The 21518-nt window shown below is 36.0% G+C and overlaps 2 protein-coding genes across 2 annotated transcripts; both read left to right on the forward strand.

The window, feature by feature from the left end:
* The first annotated feature begins 572 nt into the window (after positions 1-572).
* On the forward strand, positions 573-3619 carry LOC121769726 (phosphoglycerate mutase-like protein 4). The gene is made up of 7 exons (XM_042166467.1): positions 573-695; positions 859-988; positions 1379-1429; positions 1512-1622; positions 2452-2583; positions 3068-3143; positions 3221-3619. Exons 1-7 carry the CDS (start codon positions 676-678, stop codon positions 3439-3441), a joined length of 741 nt encoding a protein of 246 aa, XP_042022401.1. The 5' UTR covers positions 573-675; the 3' UTR covers positions 3442-3619.
* Positions 3620-11775: 8156 nt separating this feature from the next.
* LOC121769715 (zinc finger CCCH domain-containing protein 62-like) lies at positions 11776-15137 on the forward strand. The gene is made up of 9 exons (XM_042166454.1): positions 11776-11928; positions 12055-12212; positions 12545-12662; positions 13604-13665; positions 13758-13809; positions 13890-13989; positions 14141-14239; positions 14332-14464; positions 14544-15137. The coding sequence occupies exons 1-9, from the start codon at positions 11807-11809 to the stop codon at positions 14843-14845; spliced, it is 1146 nt and encodes a 381-aa protein (XP_042022388.1). The 5' UTR covers positions 11776-11806; the 3' UTR covers positions 14846-15137.
* Positions 15138-21518: the final 6381 nt, after the last annotated feature.

The raw sequence follows: 21518 nt of genomic DNA on the forward strand, positions 1-21518 counted from the left end.
TAAATCACATTTGATAAGAAGATTCTTCTCTATTTTTTCGAATTTTCATTTTTATATAAAAACAAACCGAAAAATGAAACTGCAGAACTTAACTGTGAGGAAAGAAGATTTAACTGGAAAGAACACCAAAATAATATTCGTGTCGGGTTCGTGTTATCCGTTAACAATACGTGTTCGTGTCGTGTTCGTGTCGTGTTCGTGTTATCCGTTAACAAATAATATTTTAATATTATTAATTCTTATTATTTTCATTTTTAATAGGTTTAACCGTTATCAGGTCGTGTTGTTATCGAGTCGTTATCGTGTCATCTCGTGTACGTGTTGTTATCGTGTCGTGTTGACCCGAATTGGTTCGTGTCGTTAATGGGTTCGTGTCGTGTTCGTGTCTGAGGGTTTCGTGTCGTGTTCGTGTTCGTGTTTGAGGTTTTCTTAACGGGTCGTGTTCGTGTTTGTTGTTATCGTGTTCGTGTCGTTATCGTGTCGACACCATAACGACCCGACACGCACGATTTACCACCCCTAGCAGTAAATGTGAATAGTGCAAAGTGTGTGAGCCAAATCCGTAAATCTCCGCCACACTCCATTCCTAATTCTCGACCTAACCGCCTGCTCTACGCAAACACAAGCCTCAAACGTTTTCCACCGTTTTCCGCTACCGTTGTCGCCGGCGATCGCATGGCCAGCTCAGGATCAAGGTCCGGTGCTACTCTTTTTTTTTCCATGAATACCGATTGGTCAATATTTGCTTCATTTCACATCTCGTATGCACTCGTTTAGCTCACAAATGCTACTTTGGAACAGCAATTATTGACATTCAGCTGAAATTGTGAATTTATTGACTGTGTTTTTTTTCCCCAGTGCCTCTGTTTTAGGTACTTTTGATTGTACTGAGAATGGTGGAACGATCGAGTGTGTTAGCCCTAAATATGCAGAAATAATCGTAATTCGTCACGGCGAAACGGAGTGGAATTCTGATCGCAGAATCCAGGTCCGTGTCTTTGGCTTTCTGTGTAAATCAAGTGCGGTATTTCACGTAATTGATGAACCGTTGCGTTAAAATCTGGAGCTCTGCATCAAAGTTCATGGCCGTGGTGCTTTAAATTAGTCATAACTCTGTTGAACCAAAGTTTGGAAAGGGGGTTCTGTTCATTTATTTAAGAATTGTAGTTGTGTTCAAGTTGCTTTGTTTCACTTATATCCTATCCAGTTAAAATTTATGGTCTTGCATTACATCATTTGGATATTAAAGTTTATAAATGTGTATTCCTTTGAAGATTGATGGACAACAGTTTTTGTTCTAGCTACCACTTATAAGTACATGTTCCCCGAATAGATCCAGCAACATTTATGTTACAGTTATCATATTTGTGATGGACAGGGGCACCTGGATGTGGACTTAAATGATGTTGGGCGACAGCAAGCCTTTGCAGTATGTTGTGTTTCTGCAATTTCTAGTGTATTTGCTAATGTAGGCAATAATGTGATGTGGAATTTGTTATTTCTTTTACAAGGTCGCTGACCGGATTTCAAAAGAGCCCAAAATCTCTGCAGTATATTCATCAGACTTAAAACGAGCATTTTGTACTGCCGAGATAATAGCAAAAGGCTGTGGGGTAATTGAGGTATGACTGGATGATCATATTGTAGCTTTGGTTTTCATGATTCTTATCTTCTTGCTGTGAAGTGTTGATGTAAAGTACTTTTCATGAATCTACTTTTAGCAGCCTCACTTATTTGTTGCGGTAATAACTTTGTATTTATGAGCTGGCTGTTAGTTTTTGCACTACAAGGAAATTTTGAAACTTGCAGCACAACTAGGAGAATGGTTGGTGAAATCAGTATCTATATTTATTTAGTTAAGAAAAGAAGGGAATCTAGAAAAAGAAAATGAGAGTCTAGTTATTTTAATATATTTCTTGTCCAAGTTCAGTGTCTTCATTCATTGTTGTATTAGTTTAACAAACTTTTATTGGTTTTGTAGTAGAGTACTTTCTGGTGTTGAGTAGTATTAGATTAGAGGTAGGAGGTTTGTTTACCATGATAGCAATTTAATTTATTTTCCATAAAAAGTAAAGTGATGGCATGCAACACTTATATAGTAAAATGGCATACCATTTGGATGATTGACCAATATGCTCTCATGTGCCGTACATGTCTAGCCAAATTGTTTCACTGGAATTGGTGATTCGTATATCCTATATAGTTCATGATGAAACCAATCACCAAAAACGTGGAAAGTGTAGACCCTTTATGTATTATTCAGTTAATCGCTGCTCTATGGTTCTGATTTGTTACTGTACAACATGGAATGTGTGACTTTAGAGTTCAATCTGACTCAGATGATACTTTTTTTTAATGTCGTAATTAAAGAGTTTCATACCTGTTCTTGTCCGAGCTTGTTAGCTTTCGGCAGGTAACACAAGCCTAAATAATGTGTTTTGCTTCCATCAGGTTGCTAAAGAAGCTGACTTGAGGGAGAGACATCTTGGAGACCTTCAAGGTGTTGTCTTTCATGAAGCTCACAAAGTCAAACCAGAAGCTCATAAAGCATTCGTTTCTTCCCACGAAGATCAAGAAATTCCAGTATATTCTCTCTCTCACTCTCTCCACATTCACGCTCACACACTAACTTATGAGTAGTTAGGTATGCATTCTTTAAGCGTTTATTTTCGTGGAGTAATAATGACATTCTTTCATATAATTTAGATTGGTTGGATACTTGGTTGGTTGCTTGTGGAAATTTATTCTCAAGGGTTAATTTAGTTTGTCCAGTTGACCTAATCATTGTATTTAACTTAATACTCCTGCAAAACTGCATCTTTATTGGAAGTGTTATTTGTATAGTTCTCACATAGATATTTGTCTTAGTAACTCTTCCAGCACTTTTTTCACTTAACAAGTCTGCTGCCCCCTACATAAAGGTGGCATGTAAAACATTTATACCAGATTATCGGCCGCTTAATCTAGTCCCATGCTCATGAATGAACATATAAATGCAGATTATTTCTGACCTATGTGAACTCCTCTAGGGATTGCTCTGGTTGTAGCTAATCCTCCACGTATGCAGGGTGGTGGAGAGAGTTTCAATCAACTTTACAAACGTAGCACTTTGGCTTTGCAAAGGATAGCGAAGAAACACCAAGGTACATCGCTTGTTCCTCAACTTGTCATGTCCAGAGAAGAGATTCGAGCAATTCATTATAATGTTGAGTTTATGCAGGCGAGAGAGTGGTTGTAGTGTCACACGGGGGTACCATCAGAGCACTTCACAAACGGGCTTCTCCGCATCAGCGATGTGGGAAGGTTCTCAACACTTCCGTCAACATATTTCACCTCTCCGAGGATGGGAAATGGTGCGTTAAGTCATGGGGTGACGTGAGTCACCTCAACCAGACCAGCTTTCTGGATTCGGGCTTTGGCGGAGATCGGAACTCTGGCTAAAGTACTGTATTTCTCATAGTGAGGGAGAGGGAGAGACTGAGCCATACTATTATTTTTTGTCAAAACATTATCTGTCCAATGACTTTCCGTAATTTTTTGGACAATCTACAATAAAAAAACATGCACCTCTTATTTTTCTTGATCTGAGAAAATTTGAACAATGTGAATTTTGATCCTAGATCATGTATCGTTTAGATGTCCGCTTGATAAGAGTACAATGTTTTACCAATTAATCACAGCGAATGTTTTTTATTCCAAAGGTAATTGATATTGTATAAATTGTATCCTATGTTGATATGTCATAATATGTTAAACAAATTTGAAAAAAAAAACATAATTTTTTCATGCTAGTGTTTTTAAATGTTTGTTGTGTACTCATATGTAGCATCTCGATATGAATCGATAGTTCATGGTTAAAACTAGATTTTAGATATTTTAGATTACTCGCAAGATATTTATCATTGTTAGTTTTAGGCCTTTCGCAACGCTGTCTTTTATCCTTCTCTTAACCGTTTCATCTTTTAACTATTCATAGGTCCTACTATACTTTTCACTCTATCTCTTAACTAAGAGACAGCACCTGCAACCCTACATCTCTTAACCATCTCATCCCTTAACTATTCATTCAATTTCATTTTTTATTTTTATTTCCAACAAATTCAATTAATAAAAACACACTTCATTAAATAAAATAAAATTACAACTTAAAATCCTAAAAAATACATTATTAAATTCGTGGCAAAATAAATAAAAAAAGACATAATTTAAAATACAAATTTATAGAAATTATAAAAACTACTCCGCCGGCGAATCATACCCCGAAGGCGGTGGCGGTGCACCGAATGGAGGCGGAATACCAAGTTGTCCCGCCAGATATACAATGCCAGCATGATGGGCTTGATATTGGGCGGGCGTCATCCGGAAAGTGTCCGACATCGTGGCGGTGAAGTACATGTACATTAGGGAGGAGGGCGGCCTTTGGGAACCCGCCTGGCTTGATTCGTCTCGGCCCCTCCTCCCTCTAGCCGCCTTGGTCCCTTGCGGCCGACGGCGCACACGGGAGGACCCCCCTGCATCGTCTGTCGTGCCCTCAACCTCCTGCGAGGCAACCTCTTGTGCGGCGCTGCTTGAACCGCCCCCACTAGACGAGTATTGGCCACCCGCCGTGTGCTTCGTGCGTTTCGAGGTTGAGCCCGTGCTGGACTGGACACCGCCAGCCCACCTTTCGACGTCTTTGACGGCCTCCCAAACATCGACATGTTTGAATTCTTTGTCGTTGTCGTCGAAATAGACTCGCAAAGCCGATCTCAGAATGTCGGCTCCAGTGGCTCCGTTTTGGTAATGAGCCGCTTCATTCTTGTAGATGCCGCAGAATTTTTTGACATCTCTGTCGACTCGGTCAAAATGACTTCGGAGCATCTTCAATGTGCGGCGGCGGGACCCCTTCGGCTTAATCTCATTGTAGGCCTCGGTGACCTTTTCCCAAAAGTACTTCCGGGATTGTTGATTCCCGACGATGGGATCGTACGAGACGCTGATCCAGGCATTGTACAGAGTCATCGTGTCCTTGCGGCTGTACGGATGACGGCCTACATCCTCCTCCTCCTCCTCCTCCTCGGCCGCCTCCTCCTCTTTCTCCACGGCGTCGAATGCCCTGGAGCTTCCACCGCCTCGTCCTCCTTCCGGATTGGGTTCATCCGGATAATCCTCCCTAATTTGGGATAATCCCTGCGAATACCTCGAGGCGGAGGGATGAGCGTATGCATCCTGGGGTGATGTAACTCGGCTCAAAAATTTAGGTGTTTAGCTAAGCTTCAAGCACCAAAAATTCACTACTTCAAACTTATTCCCTTATGAGCATAAATAAGTTTTTATAATTTGTCATTCCCAAATCCCAACTTTCTTTTTTTTCCATTAATATATCTGATTTGATGCAATGAATTGGTAGGTGCATCACTGAGAGCATGCATGGATCTAATTAATTTGTTGTTTCCATATTAATCCTACTACACATTGCCACATCACACATAAAACTACTCCCTCCATCCTAGAGTTGCCCACGGTTCCAATTTTGAAAATTGCCGAACCGGAACCGAACCGCGAGGGTGGTTGGCGGTTTCGGTTTCAGTTCCAAATCGGCGGTTTTTCGGTGGTTTTTAAAAGTTTTTCACGGTTTCGAACCGTCGGTTTTTTGCGGTTCCTGCTTGGTTTCACGGTTTTCGGCGGATTTTCGCGGTTCCGGTTTGGGGCGGTTTGGAACCGCTCGGAACCAAGGGTTCCGACACGGTTTCGGTTCGAATTTTTTTGAACCTGAACCGAACCACGATTCAAAAATCGATGGTTTTGGTTTGGGTAAATTCTCACAGTTTCGGTTCGGAACCGTAACCGCCGGTTCGGTAAACCTTGGGCAGATCTACTCCATCCATAATTAAATGTCTCATAGTTGACCGGTTAAGATTTTAAAAATTGTTTGAATTTATGAAGAAAAATGGACAATAAAAGTTAATGGAGAGTGAGTCCTACTTTAATACACTCCTTCTGTCCCAAGGTACCAAGGTAGCAGAGATATTTCTTTTAGGCACGAGATTTAAAAAATTAATGTGTTAAAGGTTAAAGCAGAGCGAATAAAATATGGGAGAGAAAGAGAGTAAAATATTAGAGAGAGAAAATCTTTAGCTAAATAAGTAAATGACTCAACTACATGTGAGTAGAAAGAGTTAGTGGAATGTATCCACTTACTAAAAGTAAGTATTGTATAGTTGAAATGAGACATAATTTATTATCGGTCGCATGAAAAAAAGAGATATTTAATGACAGATAGAGGGGTATTAGGAATGATTGAAAGACATTTCTAATGATTGAGAGGAGATAAGGGCATTAGCAATGGGGCGCTCTATGCACCGCCACATCATCATTTTATCCTCCTACCCTTCCACCAGCAGTGGGGAGCCCTATAAGCCTTCCTAAGCATTTTCTTTATTTGAATATTTAAATAACTACAAAAATTGGAAAAACTCTTCATTTCATTTAAAATTAATACATTACAATACGAACTAAAAAAATACGCATTCTCAACGACGGCGGTTACGGTCCCAAACTTTTTCAATCATGTCGTTCATGAGCTGAACATGGTCTTGTTGGTTGCGCATTGAGGCCAGTCTAGATAGAAACTCATTGAAGCTCGTTGGTAATCCTCGAGCGTGGGGCGCGGTCGCCGTGCTGGAGCTAGATCCACCTTCATCATCGGCCCAATCAGTGAAATGTTCGTATGAAAAATAGAATGAGAAACGAGGTTTAAATAAACAAAAATTCGAAAAAAAATGAAAACGCGTTGCATCGTCCGCGTCGCCCACAGTGGGCGGACGATGGAGCGGACGATGTATCGGGCATCGTCCGCACACCCACAGTGGCATTGCGGATGCCTAAGGAGAGTTTGAAGTTTGAAGCTATGATTTCATCGAGGTTGCTTATTGATTGAATGATGGCGATTGATTATGACAAATCAATATCCATGCAAACATGTTCCAAGATAAAATTTTCAGTTTGTAGAATTTGAGTAAGATCATCGCAAATCTGGCGTCAAAAATACAATGTGCAAATTTATTTTTTTATATGCTACGTGAGGTCAAGATTTATTCCTTAACTAATCCTCGTAACAAAATCATTTTGAACTTAGATAGCATTAAATAATCATTTTTTATATTAATCCGTTAATTAAAGGAGATTGAGAAATTAAAGAGCCGAGTACTCCGTTCTTAATTGATGTTAGAAACGTTATGTTTTCGGATGTTTTCTAATTTATCAGATTTATTAATCTGACGTAGCATTTTTATTTACATCTGGAATTAAAAATATTAAGAAAACCAAATTGAACTTTCAAATAATTTAAAGTATAAAATTTAGTGCTTAATTTGATTTTTTTATCACAATTAAACCTTTAAAATATAAATTGGACTATAAAGTTTAATATTTATGTTGAAATAAATTAAAATTTAATAACCAATTTTATATAAATATTGTACTCCGTTTCTGATAATTATTTGGAGTATAATACATTTATTTATGAACATTTTTGAATTTATATACAATGTTTTACCAATTAATTATAGCAAATGTTTTTTATTCCAAAGATAATTATTGTACTCCTATAAATTGTATCCAACGTTTATTATTCGGTTTCGCATGAAAATTGGTGCGACATGTTGAACAAATTTGAAAAAGTATATTTTTTTCATGCAAGTGCTTTAGAATGATTGCTATGTTAATACTATATTTTTGATATTTTAGATTACTCACATGATTTTTTATCATTTTTAGTAGTGCAAAAACAGTTTGGGATTTGAAGTAGAAGTGCGCGGTTTTAATTGGACTGACGGTTAGTCGCGGGTTTTAAACCGCTGACTTCAAATAGAAACGTACATACCCATTTTTGAATCATTTTTTTGTAAAATCAATAATCCAGAGTTACAAATATTATTTTTGATAACTTAGGATATTATTTATAAAATAGAAATAATTAGGAGCTTAAACTTATAATTAATTATATAATTTTGGGGAATTCCTGTGATTTCACTTATTAGAAAAGAGAAGTAGTTATGGCTACCAGCAATTTCAATATTTAATTCGCCCCCTTGATAAGCACGAAATTATACTATATTGATATTAGGGGCAGCTGGATGTTGATTTAAATGGTCGTGGCAGGCAGCAGGCATTTGCTGTAAGTGATGATTCAATTTCTTGTAGTACAGTTGATTATGAGTGAGTTGGTTGGTGAAGGTGGCCGAGCGGCTCAATAACATTTGTAGTGATTGAGAGGAGATAAGCGAAGTTTGAAGGTCAAATTTCATATTGATGGAATGATTTGCGAAGAAATTGTGTGTTCCAAGATAAAATTCAGTTTGTAGAATTGGGTAAGATAATCGCAAATCTGGCGTCAAAAATACAATGTGCAAATTTATTTTTTATATGCTACGTGAGGTCAAAATTTTACTCCTTAATTATTCCTCGTAACTAAATCATTTTGAACTTATATACAATTAAATAAATCATTTTTTATATTGATCAGTTAATTAATGGAAGGACTAGGAGAATGAGAAAGAGGCGAGTAATCCGTTCTTAGAAACGTTATGTTTTCCTATGTATTCTACTTTTCTTTATGATTTTAGTTCTTAATTTATCAGATTTGTTAAATCGGACGTAGCATTTTTATTTACATCTGGAATTTAAAATATTAAGATGACTAAATTGGACTTCAAATAATTTAAAGTATATTACTGCTTAATTTGAGTTTTTTAATCACTATTAAACCTTTCAAATATAAAAAAACTACTCCCTCCGTCCCCGATTAAGAGTCGCTAATTTCCACTTCGGGACGTCCCCCATTAAAAGTCACTCTTCCACTTATCATTTTTGGACATCAAAATTACCCTTCATATTTAGCAAAATTTACAAGAAATGCCATTACTTACCCTCTCAACTCCCATTTTTTGGACATCAACTCCCTCGCTCTCGATTCAACTCCCTCATTCTCAAATCTCTCTCTCACTGTCGCTTGTCTCTCTCTCATTAATCCTCTCACCCTCTCCCCCTCTGCCTCACTCAGTCTCTCTCTCATTACAACGCAATTGGTCGTCGGTCCGTGGTTCACGGTGTTCCATCGTTCATAGGCGACGACGGGGCTGAAGGGCCGACACCTCTCGATTTGGTCTTTTACGGATCTAAAACTGAAGATCGGTCCGACGCTCTCGACGGATCTGAAACCGAAGCTCCGGCTAAGGGTTTCGACGGATCTGAAACTGCAGATCCTTCCGAGGGCTTCTACGGTTCTGAAACTCTACCTCCGTCCCCATTACTCGACGGATCTGACACCGAAGCTCCGGCTAAGGGTTTCGATGGATTTGACACTCAGCCTCCGTCCGAGGGCTTCTACGTTTCTGACAGTCTACCTCCATCCCCATTAACCGACGAATCTGAAACCGAAGCTCTGGCGGGTGGCTTCGACGAATCTGAATTTTGGCTTTCCCTCCCTATTCTTTGGCGAGTATGAATTTGACTGTGCACTTTTGTTTTTCCATTAAATTTTGCAATGACAGTGCAAGTTGATGTTGAAATTGGCTATTCAATTTTTTTCCATTCAATTGGCTAATCACGTTGACAGTGAAATTGGCTCTTCATTGCAATAACAGTGCAATTTTTTTTCCATTCAATTTTGCTAACACAAGATTAATTAAACAAGTGTAATCGATGGAATTTAGTTAATCACTACACCATTATCTAATCCTTCAAAGTTTAATTGGACATTGAATTCATTCAATTAAATTTATTACACCAAAAGTCAAACAGGTCCCACATTCCACTACCTAACTCCATTTACTACACCACACATTCAAACACTTCATTAAAACCCGTGCCGAGTCAAAGAAAGACTCCTAATCGGGGACGGAGGGAATATAAGTTTAGTACTCCATCCGTCCTAAAAAAATATGCACTTTGAGGTTGGCACGAGTTTTAATTTAAAATTCGTGAAGTAAGAGAGAAATAGAGATAGAGAGAAAAAGTAAATAAAGTATTGTTAGTGGACAATGGATCCTACCTCATTAGAGAGAAAATACTTCCAAAATTAAAAAGTGCATATTCTTGTGGGACGGACAAAAAAGGAAAGAGTGCATATTCTTGAGGGACGGTGAGAGTATTTATTTTAAGCAGGGACGGAGCCACCTTATAAGAAGGTGGGGCAAATGCCCCTCCTCAAATATGTTTACATGTACTAATTTATGGTCCAATTTTGTAAAATTATTAAAATTTTCTTGTATTTGCCCCTTCTCAAATTCTAAAATTTTCATCACATATAACTTTGCCCCCTTTCATTTATAATCCTGGCTCCGTCCCTGATTTTAAGAGTAAAGGTCAATTTTGGTCCTCAACATATGACCAAAATTGAATTTGGTCCAAAACATTTATTTTTTGAAAAACAGGTCCATAACAAATGAAATCTTGGTCAGAGTGGTCCTTTTTTTACGGTTCCGTCAAAAAACTAACGGTCATGCCACTGCACAATTAACATTGATCGTTAGTTTTTTAACGGAATCGTCAAAAAAAGGACAACTTCGTCGACATTTTCATTTGTTATGGACCTGTATTTTAAAAAGTGAATGTTTTGGACCAAATTCGTATTTTGATCATATGTTGAGGACCAAAATTGACCTTTACTCTTATTTTAAAATAATTTAAAATTTAATAACCAATTTGATATAAATATTGTACGTCCACAACTAGAGTCCTACTTTGCTATTTCCGTCCGTCACACAATATGACTCATATTTCATTTTTACTATAAATGGTAAATAAGTCTCACATTTCACCACTTATTTCACTCACATTTTAGGAGTGGGACCCACTTTCCTTTAACTTATTCAACTCATTTTTCTTTACCTTTATTAAAATTTGTCAACAAACCAAATAAGACTGCTATGATGGGAAGGAGGGAGTATAAAATTAACTAAATAAATTTATTAATTTGAACTATTGCGTTTTAAATTTATATTCAATTATTTATGAATATTTTGAATTTAGAATTTAGAATTTAGAATTTAGAGGGAACATCATTTTTGATCCACGAACTTTGTCAAAGTATCATTTTAGGTCCGTGAACTTTGAAAATACCATTTTAGGTCCGTGAACTTTGAGTTAGTATCATTTGAGGTACTTTTTACTATTTTCAAGTTTTTTTTGGACGAAAATACCCTCAATACCTTAAAGTGTGTATATTTTTAATAAATTTATCATATACTCATATTTTTTTATAAATATCTTTACAATATATTTTTGACAAATTTTCTAAATTTTTATAAAAATATATCTTCTTCAAATTATATTTAGAAAATTTGTCAAAAATATATGGTAAAGACATTTATAAAAATATCTTTATTCAATTTTTTATTATTAAAGAAAAGTTCTTTATTCAATTTTAAAAAAAATTAATATAAAAAATTGAAGAAGCAATTTTACTTGCATGTCACAAAATTAAGTGATAATATTTAAGGTCAAATTATATTTAGAAAATTTGTCAAAAATATATTGTAAAGATATTTATAAAAAAATATGAGTATATGATAAATTTATTAAAAATATACACACTTTAAGGTATTGAGCGTATTTTCATCCAAAAAAACTTGGAAATAGCAAAAAGTACCTCAAATGATACTAACTCAAAGTTCACGGATCTAAAATGATATTTTCAAAGTTTATGGACCTAAAATGATACTTTGGTAAAGGTCGTGGACCAAAAATAATGTTAGCTCTAGAATTTATATACACTCCGTATCGGTAATGATTCCCGCAATAGGGGAATTCTCTGGGAGTTTGAATGGCCGTCGAGAAATCCAATAAACCGATCATCGTCGATATCTCTTCTTCCGACGAATCAAATTCGCCTCCTTCCGACTCTGATTTCGACGCCGCTGAAGTGATTTGTTCGTCTACTTCCTGGTATTTTTCGCCTAATTTTCCTTTTGATTATCAGTGCAGATGCTACATTGCATACATTACCTTTTTTGGATAGGTTTTGCGATTGTCATATTTCCTTTTGTGATTTTCTTCCTACTCTTTCCTCAGCGATGATGATATTGATGATGATTTTGATTGGAGAGAGAGGAATTATTCACAAGATGAAAACAAGGCTAAACTCCGGGGACATGACGATTGGCACAGTGATGATGTCGATAAACCTAATGCGGAGTCCATGTGCAACAAAGTTATTCATTTTATTCGAGGTTTGTGATATTTTGTTGCCTTTTTTGATTTAGAATTTGTAATTTCACTTGTGAAGTTATAAATCCACAAAAAATAGACAGAAATTGTAAATTACAAGAATTTTAATGCGCAATTGGTAGAGTAAGAGATAAGGAGGGAAATGTGGTGGAATTAGTCTTAGTAGGATCCACATTTAGATTGATGTGTAGGGTTAGTATTTGTTTAAAACTTTTATTATTTAGAATTGGTCTTATTTTGGTGGAGGGTTCAAAATGGTAAAATTAGTCTATTTTTGGTGGACGGAAGCAGTATGTGATAAGAAAATGTGGTTTGTTGATTGTGTTTTCTGTAGGGGGGAGTGATATGCAAGAACTAAGATTGGACGAATGTAAAGCCTACCTTCGAAGGCATAATTTGAGGCTATCAGGGAATAAAGAAGAGTGCATAGCAAGGATCGAGGAGCACTGGAAGTTAGTTTTATATCTGAAAGTTATTCTCGATTGTTTGTTGAGTCCTTTTAACATTTGAATGAGCAGGCAGGTTATGCCCGATTGCATCTTTGGCATATCCCGGCCTTGGAACATCTTGCCTTGAGTTTCTTTGATAGAATAGGGTCATATTACGAACATAAAGACCATTTCATTGAAAATTTAGGCTTTTTTTGCAGTCTGTTTTCCTAATTTACCCTATAAGGAAGAAAGTGGATCTAGGCATGAGAAGGATTAGTTTAAAATGCTTAAATGAGTTAAACTCTTTCGTATAAGACATCTTTTATTAGGTTAGACGCATAAAAATCGTGCAGTTGGAGATAGATAAGTATCTCACTCGAATTTGAATCATATGTAAATGAATGTTGCAGCAGAAGGAAAACATAAAACTAGGTTTAATTCTCTTGGTCTTCTGTGAAGAGCTTTCCTAAGGCCTTACGTGTATAACGAGGCTTTTGAGGACTATATAGCATGTGAGCTATTTTAGCCTGTTGCCCTTTACATTGGTTGAAGAGGATTGATCCTATATGTGGTTGTTGCTCTTCCATATATCTGGCATATTTTGTATCATCCACTCTTGTTCATAAGGTGATTAGCCTTCAATAGAATGATGAGACATAATATTTTATTAGCTATTCTTAGAATTCTATGATGATAAATCTGGTAATACTCTCAAAATTAAGTTAGGAGTTTTCTTTTAGCTAAACTGTATACAGATTGTCAAGTCTAACTCAAGTCTAACAAATTGCGAAAAATAAATGAGGCATTTTGAAATTTTCTTTCCAAGGCCTATTTTAAGTGAACCATCTCATTCTTCTTTTAAAGTTTTGCATTGGACAATTTCTACAGTATGAATATTTGAAGGTTCTCATCTCATGTCTGGTTATGTGCTTCCAATAATTCAGCATGAATTTTCTTCACAGGTTGAAAGATGGAAGTGGTGAAGTATTCTATCCCCGAAGATCATTTATCATTAACTGCACCGGTACTTCTTCTCAACCCATACATTTTTCTGACTTATCTGGAAACTTGCTCTATCTGATTTAATTCACACTTTACTGAATTTCTTCTTTGCAGGTGATGTATGCCAGGGAGATACTGTTTTATTCCATCAGAAAGTACATCGAATGTATTCAATCGAAATTTAAATGCAGTTCTTAATGGTTTGTTCAATCTGATCTGTTTTGATGCATGCATTTCTTGGAACAGGTCTGGCGAAAGGGCAAGAAGAACTACAGGAAGGAGGACTGTTGCTGGGAGAGTTATCAAGGAAAGTTATGGTGCTACAAGACAACAACATACTTTCACGGTAAGACTATTTTTGACTGGATGCGTTGTGAGGGATAGTAAACGAAGGAGGTCAATCACGGTGGAATAACTTTTATCTTTTTGTGATTTCATTTCCCTTTCCGCTCATACACTTCTGTCCCTTCCTTTTCCTTTTTGTCGAATGAAGCCAGGTCGAAGTGCTCTGGAGCCGAGGGGATAAGAAACTAGATCCTCTGTTCCCTTTACTCGTTAAAGGCCGCAACCTCTACAGAATGAAAACATGCAGACAGGTGACTCACATTAACATAGCAAAATTACATCCTCTAGATGGAAATCTATCTTTAATCTTCTGTATCTCATATTTATGCTATTGATGCATCAGCTTTGGAAGAATGAAAAAGAAAGAGTGGAAGTTCTATCTGAAAAGCACAGACGAGGAGATGCAGCAAGAGCTGTAAGAGCTACGAGGAGGAATAAAGCAGTTATGAGGAAGAACGAATCATTAGCATTAAAAGGTGAGCATTGCTAGGAAAACAAAAAAATGTTACTCCTTTTTTTTCGCAATTTGTCACTGCAGCTGTTTCGTTTGTTTAGGTCCATCCAAAACAAGGGAGACGAGTCACGGGAAGAACTCTCTAAATGCACACAGGGATTCGGTGAAAAGCAAAGAAAGGCACCATTTTTCTCGTTTTAGTTCAAAACAAAATGCAGGTTCAAGAGTGTCTGCACCTCACAGAAGACATCACTACTCTCCCAACCATGGTAGACAATCTCCATCTCCATATTATCACGAACCAGCGCAAACATTTTTCACAACAGAAGCGCATAACTTCTACTCTCATGGAGGTTTTTCGTCTATAACTGGATTCCCCTACTCCCGGCCCCTTCCCTACTGAAGCGAGATTGTACGTGAAGCAGCAAGTCTATGCTACAAGCCCGAATTTGTACAACGGCACGGTTACCTTTTCAATCTCTCACCATCCGTGACATTTTCTCCCTTTTGCTCTTGAGATTCAAGTGTGAAATATGGAGTTGGGAAACATATGGAAGGTTTCCACCAAGATTTGTATTAGTGCTGTATGTGTATTTTAGGAAATGTTGATGCTATTAAATTTATGCCAATTCATGCATGTCATGACCACATAACATTTACTACTTTTGTCCCATAATATGAGTCATATTTTTCCATTTTGGTTCATGCAACGATAAACTTCATATTTCACTTTTACCATAAACGGTAACTAGGTTTCATATTCCACCAACTTATTTCATTCACAGTTTATTATAAAATATTAAAACTAATACTCATAAGTGAGATCTATAGTTCACTAACTTATTCAACCTACTTTTCTTAAAATTCGTGTTCATATTAAATGTGACTCATATTGTGGGATGGAGATAGTACATTACAAATAACGAAATTCACATACTATCTCTGTAATTCACATACTATCTCTTTTTGTTGAGTTTGCAAAAATCGGCAGCTGTTATAGTAAGTATGCATTGGTAAAATCATGCTTCTATGCAATACTGTGTTGGTGATAGGGGTGGAAGTAGAAAAAAATTAATTAGGGGCTATTTTTTACAAAAATATTGCAAGTTATTTTAGGTAATTAAAAGTTAAAATATGAGTTTGCATAAAATGCGAATAAATTTAAAGTCACCTATAATTTTTTTTTAAAAATGTTAATATGGTGCTCCTCTATTCTTTTATAGTTGAGTTGTATTTCTGTTTAAGTTGTTTCACTGTAGCTGAGTCATTTTGTTTTTTTTTGTCAAAAATCTTATCTCATATTTTATTCTCTCGTACTTTATTTTCTCTTCATCTCTCTATTTTTTTAATTTTATTTTATTATCACTTTACTTAATAATTTTTCTTTAAAAAAAACTTCTCTATTATAGAGGGACAGAGGGGAGAAGTTTAAACCCCTCTACCATTAAAAGCCTAGTGTTTGCAAACTAGTGGTGGTATGCTGGCACTAGTGTACCATGTACATGTATCTAGTCTACAAATCAAATTAGACAAATATAGGTCCTTGAAACAAAAGTGGTGGTATGCTGACCCAAGAATTTCACTGATTTATAATCTAATAATCTCTGTTGATAGATATGCTATGTGGAAACTTTTCAACTATGGATGTGCCAATTAGAGGAAATGAACTTTTGATTACTGCAAAAGTGACCAATCGACACATCCGGCCTACGTGTAATCCAAAATCACGCAATAATTCTTCCTTTCTTTTACTTTTCGTTTCAATTAATACAACTTCCCATACATCCATCTTCATTGATTTTATCATATTTATTTTAAGCTTTAAGTTTTACTCTCAATTATCTCTCCATTTCATCAATTTAATTCCCATTTTCAAATTTATAACCCCCGTCCCGGACTACTTGCACTTATTTCCTTTCTGAGCGTCCCAAGTTATTTGCACTCTTTCCATTTTTAGTAAAAATTATCACCTACAGCCGTAATTGTTGACTTTGCTATACACTCATTCCTTAATCTCCGTGCCGAAAAGGAAATGTGCGAGTAGTCCGGGACGGAAGGAGTATTAATTTTATCAATCACTCATCACTTCCCTTTTTAATTTATTTCAAAGATATCACACTTTCATTATAAAAGAATTATCATAAAATACATTCATATACATTTTCTCTATTCATAAATACTTTAATTATCTTTTTTTTTTCTCTACTTAAAAACACTAAACAATAAAATGTTACTACATCTTAACGGGGACGAATGAGAGAGTAGGTCATTCCTCGACACATCGTGTAACGACTCAATTATTAAAAATTAAATTCTGTAAATAGAATTGATATGAGTTGAAAAGACTAATATATAATGGATAACAAGTTTTAAATGTGATATACTAGAATTAATATAATTAAAGAGATTATATTGCATGATAGATTTTAAGATTGATATATAACTGATGAAATCAATAAAGAGTCGAATAGATTAGATTTACACTCATAGATTTTAAGATTGATATATAAGTGATCAAATCAATAAAGATTGGTGTAGATTACACAATTAACGAATCAATCATTAAATCATTTTAAATAATAAATTTGTTCGAACAAATCGCAAAAAAGGTAATTGTACTCCTTACATCTCCTATGTTGTGTGTATTTTGATTTCACTTGTTTAGGTTTTAATAAATGTGAATGAATGTAGTTATAAAAAGTAAATGGAATCTGAATTAGTACTATTTTATAATATTAATTTTATAATCAAATATAAATAAAAAAGTTAATGAATATACGTATAAAAGTTTGATAATATAATATAAATAAAATATTTTAATGAAATATTAAACTCATTTATTAAATATACTACTAATAAAAATGAACTAAATAACGAATGGAAAGGGAAATACAGTACACACCCATGTGAAAACATAAAAGGGACCCGCCGCAATGACAGCTCTTAGAGCATCCACGATGACGTCCGTCCCGGCAGACGTTCGGTGAGTTCTGCCATTGCGCAGTGGTGATGCGGATACGGACGTCCGCTGCGGACACCGGAGTTCCACGGCGTTCCCGGGACGTCCGTCGCGACGTCCTTACGGACGTCCGCCGTTGCGTTGACCTCACGGACGTCCTGATTATTTTAAATTTTTTTTCAAAAATTCCGTAAATTGTTTAATTCCGTAAATTGTTTAATTTGGTGAATTTGTGATTTTTTTTATTGTGGAAGTCCGTTGGGATGTCCTTGGGGATGTCCATCACTATGAAGTGGGAAGTCCTTATGACGTGGCAGTGCTGTGGGGAAGTCCTTATGACGTGGCAGTGCAGTGGGAAGTCTTTATTACGTGACAGGAGGTGTTTTCGGGGATGTCCGTCAGGACATCCGCACAACTGTGGATGCTCTTAATCATAAAAGTTATTGCAACCCAATTTATTTTATTCTTGCCCTTTACACTAAGTTCCACCAACATAAATAGGAGTAGCATTTTTGGGCAACATCAATAAATTACTCCCTCCATCCCAAAGAAGATGACCGCTTTCTTGCGGGCACGGAAATTTATACAACTTTATTATGTGTGTGAAGTGAAGAGAGTGAAGTGAGAGAGATAATAAAATAGAGAGAAATATGTTTCTATTTTTAATAATGAGTCATCTTAGTTGGACAAACCAAAAAGGAAAATGGGTCATCTTCAATGGGACGGATGAAGTACAAGTTAAAGGACACACCAAATTTGAAAATTTAAAGGAATTAGATTAGATAACTGATACTCCCTCCGTCCCTAAATGATATACACTTTAGATTCGGCATAAGTTTTAATGTAAAATTGAAGTAAAAGAGAGGTATAGAGAAAAAGTAATAAAAGTAATGTTAGTGAAGAATGGGTCCCACCTTATTAGAGAGAACAAAATTTCCAAAATTAGAAAGTGCATATTCTTATTGGATGAACTAAAAAGGAAAGAGTGCATATTCTTGTGGGACGGAGGGAGTATGTATTGGCATGATTGTTACTCCCATGATTGTTAAAATAGAAATATTTAGAATGATACAGATTTTATAATTAGTAATTTATGAACGAGATGAAGAAAGAAAATTATAAAAATATATTAATAGAAAATCGAATCCACATTAAAGAGAGAAATTAACAAAAATAAAAGTAAAATATTTTATAAAACAAACAAAAATGGAAATAGTCTCTATTTCAAAAAATTATAACCAATGTTGCACATCAAATTGTGAGTTGTGACTTTGTTTCATCTCCATCTTTGTTGTTCATCCCAAGTGAAATAGATAATGATTTGATTAAACAGATAATATTTGTAAACGGAATTGATTTTTGTCACACTGTCTACTTATGCCACGTCTAAATGAAGCATATGATTAAATATGGGTTTAATTCAACAATAAAATAATAGGAAAGTTAACTCATTGAAAAGGAATACTCCCTCCATCCCTTCGTAGTAGAGACGTTTCTTTTCGACACGAGATTTAAGAAATTGTGTTAAAAATGAGTTAAGTGAATGGAGAATAAAGTAGGAAAAGAAAAAGGTAAAGAGATGGAGAAATAATAAAATAAAAGAGAAGAAAAATTAATGTTTTTTTGCTAAAATAAAAAATAACTCAGCTATAGTGGAATAATAAAAAAGAAGTACAACTCCACTGCATATGGACGGAGATAGGGCTATAGAAAGCATGAATAGAACTCCTGCTCCATAGTTCAACCATTTATTCTTTCATTTTAGCAATATTTATATATAGTGCATAAACATATGTAATTTGATTAAATAGAAGAAACAAAGAGGGACCAATGTGGGGATCCATCCAATAATTGCAACCCACAAAAAGGCAAAAGTAATGAAGAGTGGTCAAAAAGTGGAATCAGAAATTGAGTGTACTGTATTTGAACACGAATGCCTCTTTAGGCCACCCACTACTCCTCTGCTATATAAAACACAAGCTTAGAAACAAATTAGTAGTACAAAAATAGAAAAACTAAAAATATATTAATTTCACAAATGAAGGCCAGGAAACAAAACACCCATAGATGAATTACATTGGAATAGACATTTGGAATTGGATGAATTAATAATGGTATTGTAAATAGAAGTAACAACAACATATACTCCATATAATTTGATTTTGGTTTAGAATAGCCTTGGCCCGCCAGGGCGGAGGTCAATCTCTTGTGTCCTTGTCGATCTATCTTGAACGCGAAATTGACAGTAGGTTTGAGCCACCACGTCTGGATCCATCACACCTCCTCCAGACTAGGCATGCACAAACCGAACCGGCCCGGTGGTTAATCGGTGGTTCGGAACCGCCGGTTCATGAACCGGAACCGGCACCGGCGGTTCAGCGGTTCAATGGGGCCGGTTCAGGTTCGGGCCAAACTTAAACACTTGTTTGTCCTCGAACAAGAAGAAAGAAGCAAGACTTACAAACTCATGTAAGGATGTGGAGTGTCATCATTGCCTTAGTAGATATCAAATATAACAAGTATCAATGGCCTCATATGGATGTAAAGTATTATGAAATATAGCTTCAAGTTACTATCATGTACTCAACCTTGCCAATTTTCCTTCACAAGGAGAAATTGCAATGTGCATTTTAGAAATTTCACTCACTCTCAAAGTGTATAAGCTCATGACATAACTCTCAAATCATCAAAGCATGCATAGTTTACCATAGGCTTGCTCGAGATCTACACTCTCATCTACTACGGTGTGATTAAAGATCTAAGATCCGAAAGGTCTTTTCTATAGGTTGTAATGTAGGCTCTTTGGATAGGTGAGGTAATTTTTGGCTAAAGTGACTTTAATCCCCAAGATATTTATTCAACTTTATCAACTTTCTTCCCCAATCTTAGCTAGTTCTAGGCTTTGCCTAGACTCTTCTCATCTATCAACATTCCACTTTTGTTCTTCACCTCTTTTTCAATCTTCAAGACACCCTTTTCACCAAAAGCTACTTATTCACTATTTTTCACTTTCATTTTTTCTTTTCTTTTCCTCTTTTTTTTTTCTTTTTCTCCATGCTTTGCATGGTATCATCACTATCCTTTCTTTCTTTCTCTTTTCTACCTCAACACCCTTGTTTTTCATTTGCTAACACCACTTCCAAACTTTCATTTCCCTTTGATTTTTCAAAAGTAACACACGAGAAATCCAACCCCTTGGTTCGTCAAAGAAAAGGTTTATAGGCTCAAAGTGGGCTAACAAGGATTATTAACATGATAATGGGTAGGGGTAAGATTTAGCTAACAAGGATGGCCTAACATCATCTCTTATCTCTATAACCACTATGTAGACTCAAGGAGATCGCAAGCAAGTTCTAGAAACACATGACATACATGAGATAAAACCACATTTTAAAACAACATAGGCTCAATTCTCACAAGGCGTTTTTGGCAAAAGACAAGGCACCATGCAATTCACTTTAGGCAATCTGAAATGAAAATTACATTTTACTTAGCCATATCAACAAGATTTTCGAAAATTTTTGCAAAAAATCATCATCGGCAACTCCTCCAACATGTCTCACACTCGTTCAAATTTCAATTTCACCAAGAAAAACCTAAATCCACTAGAACACACACAAGGAAAGCTTCACAAGTCATCCTATCAATTAGGGTATAACCCGGGGTCACTCAACTCACAACGAATTACACCAACGGGGAATCACATTAATCAAAGAGACATTAATCAACGAGCAAAAAGAAGATGGGGAGGATGAAAGGGAGAAACCCTAAGATCCACTAGACACCCCCAAACTTATTCCAAGTCAAGGCTTGGATAAGTTTGAAAGAATGTGGATGTGGGGTGAACCTCTACTGATCTGGTGGGTAGTGCGGTGGCTGCAAGCGTGCCTTGAACTCTTGTTGCTGCTGTTGAAAATGCCCGGTCGAGTTAATACTCTGGACTCCGAGTCCGTTTCGCCATTTCTTCAGTTTTTGTCCCTTTGTGCCCTACTTTCCTGTTCCACTCAACTCACACAACAAAACACCCATCTCAAACACATTTGGGCATCACTTAACAAAGCAAACCAAGGGAGACTCACAAACACAAGAAAAACACACAAAAACACACCAAAACAAA

The sequence above is a fragment of the Salvia splendens genome, chromosome 16 (assembly GCF_004379255.2).
Source record: "Salvia splendens isolate huo1 chromosome 16, SspV2, whole genome shotgun sequence".
In the NCBI taxonomy this organism is placed as follows: domain Eukaryota; kingdom Viridiplantae; phylum Streptophyta; class Magnoliopsida; order Lamiales; family Lamiaceae; genus Salvia; species Salvia splendens.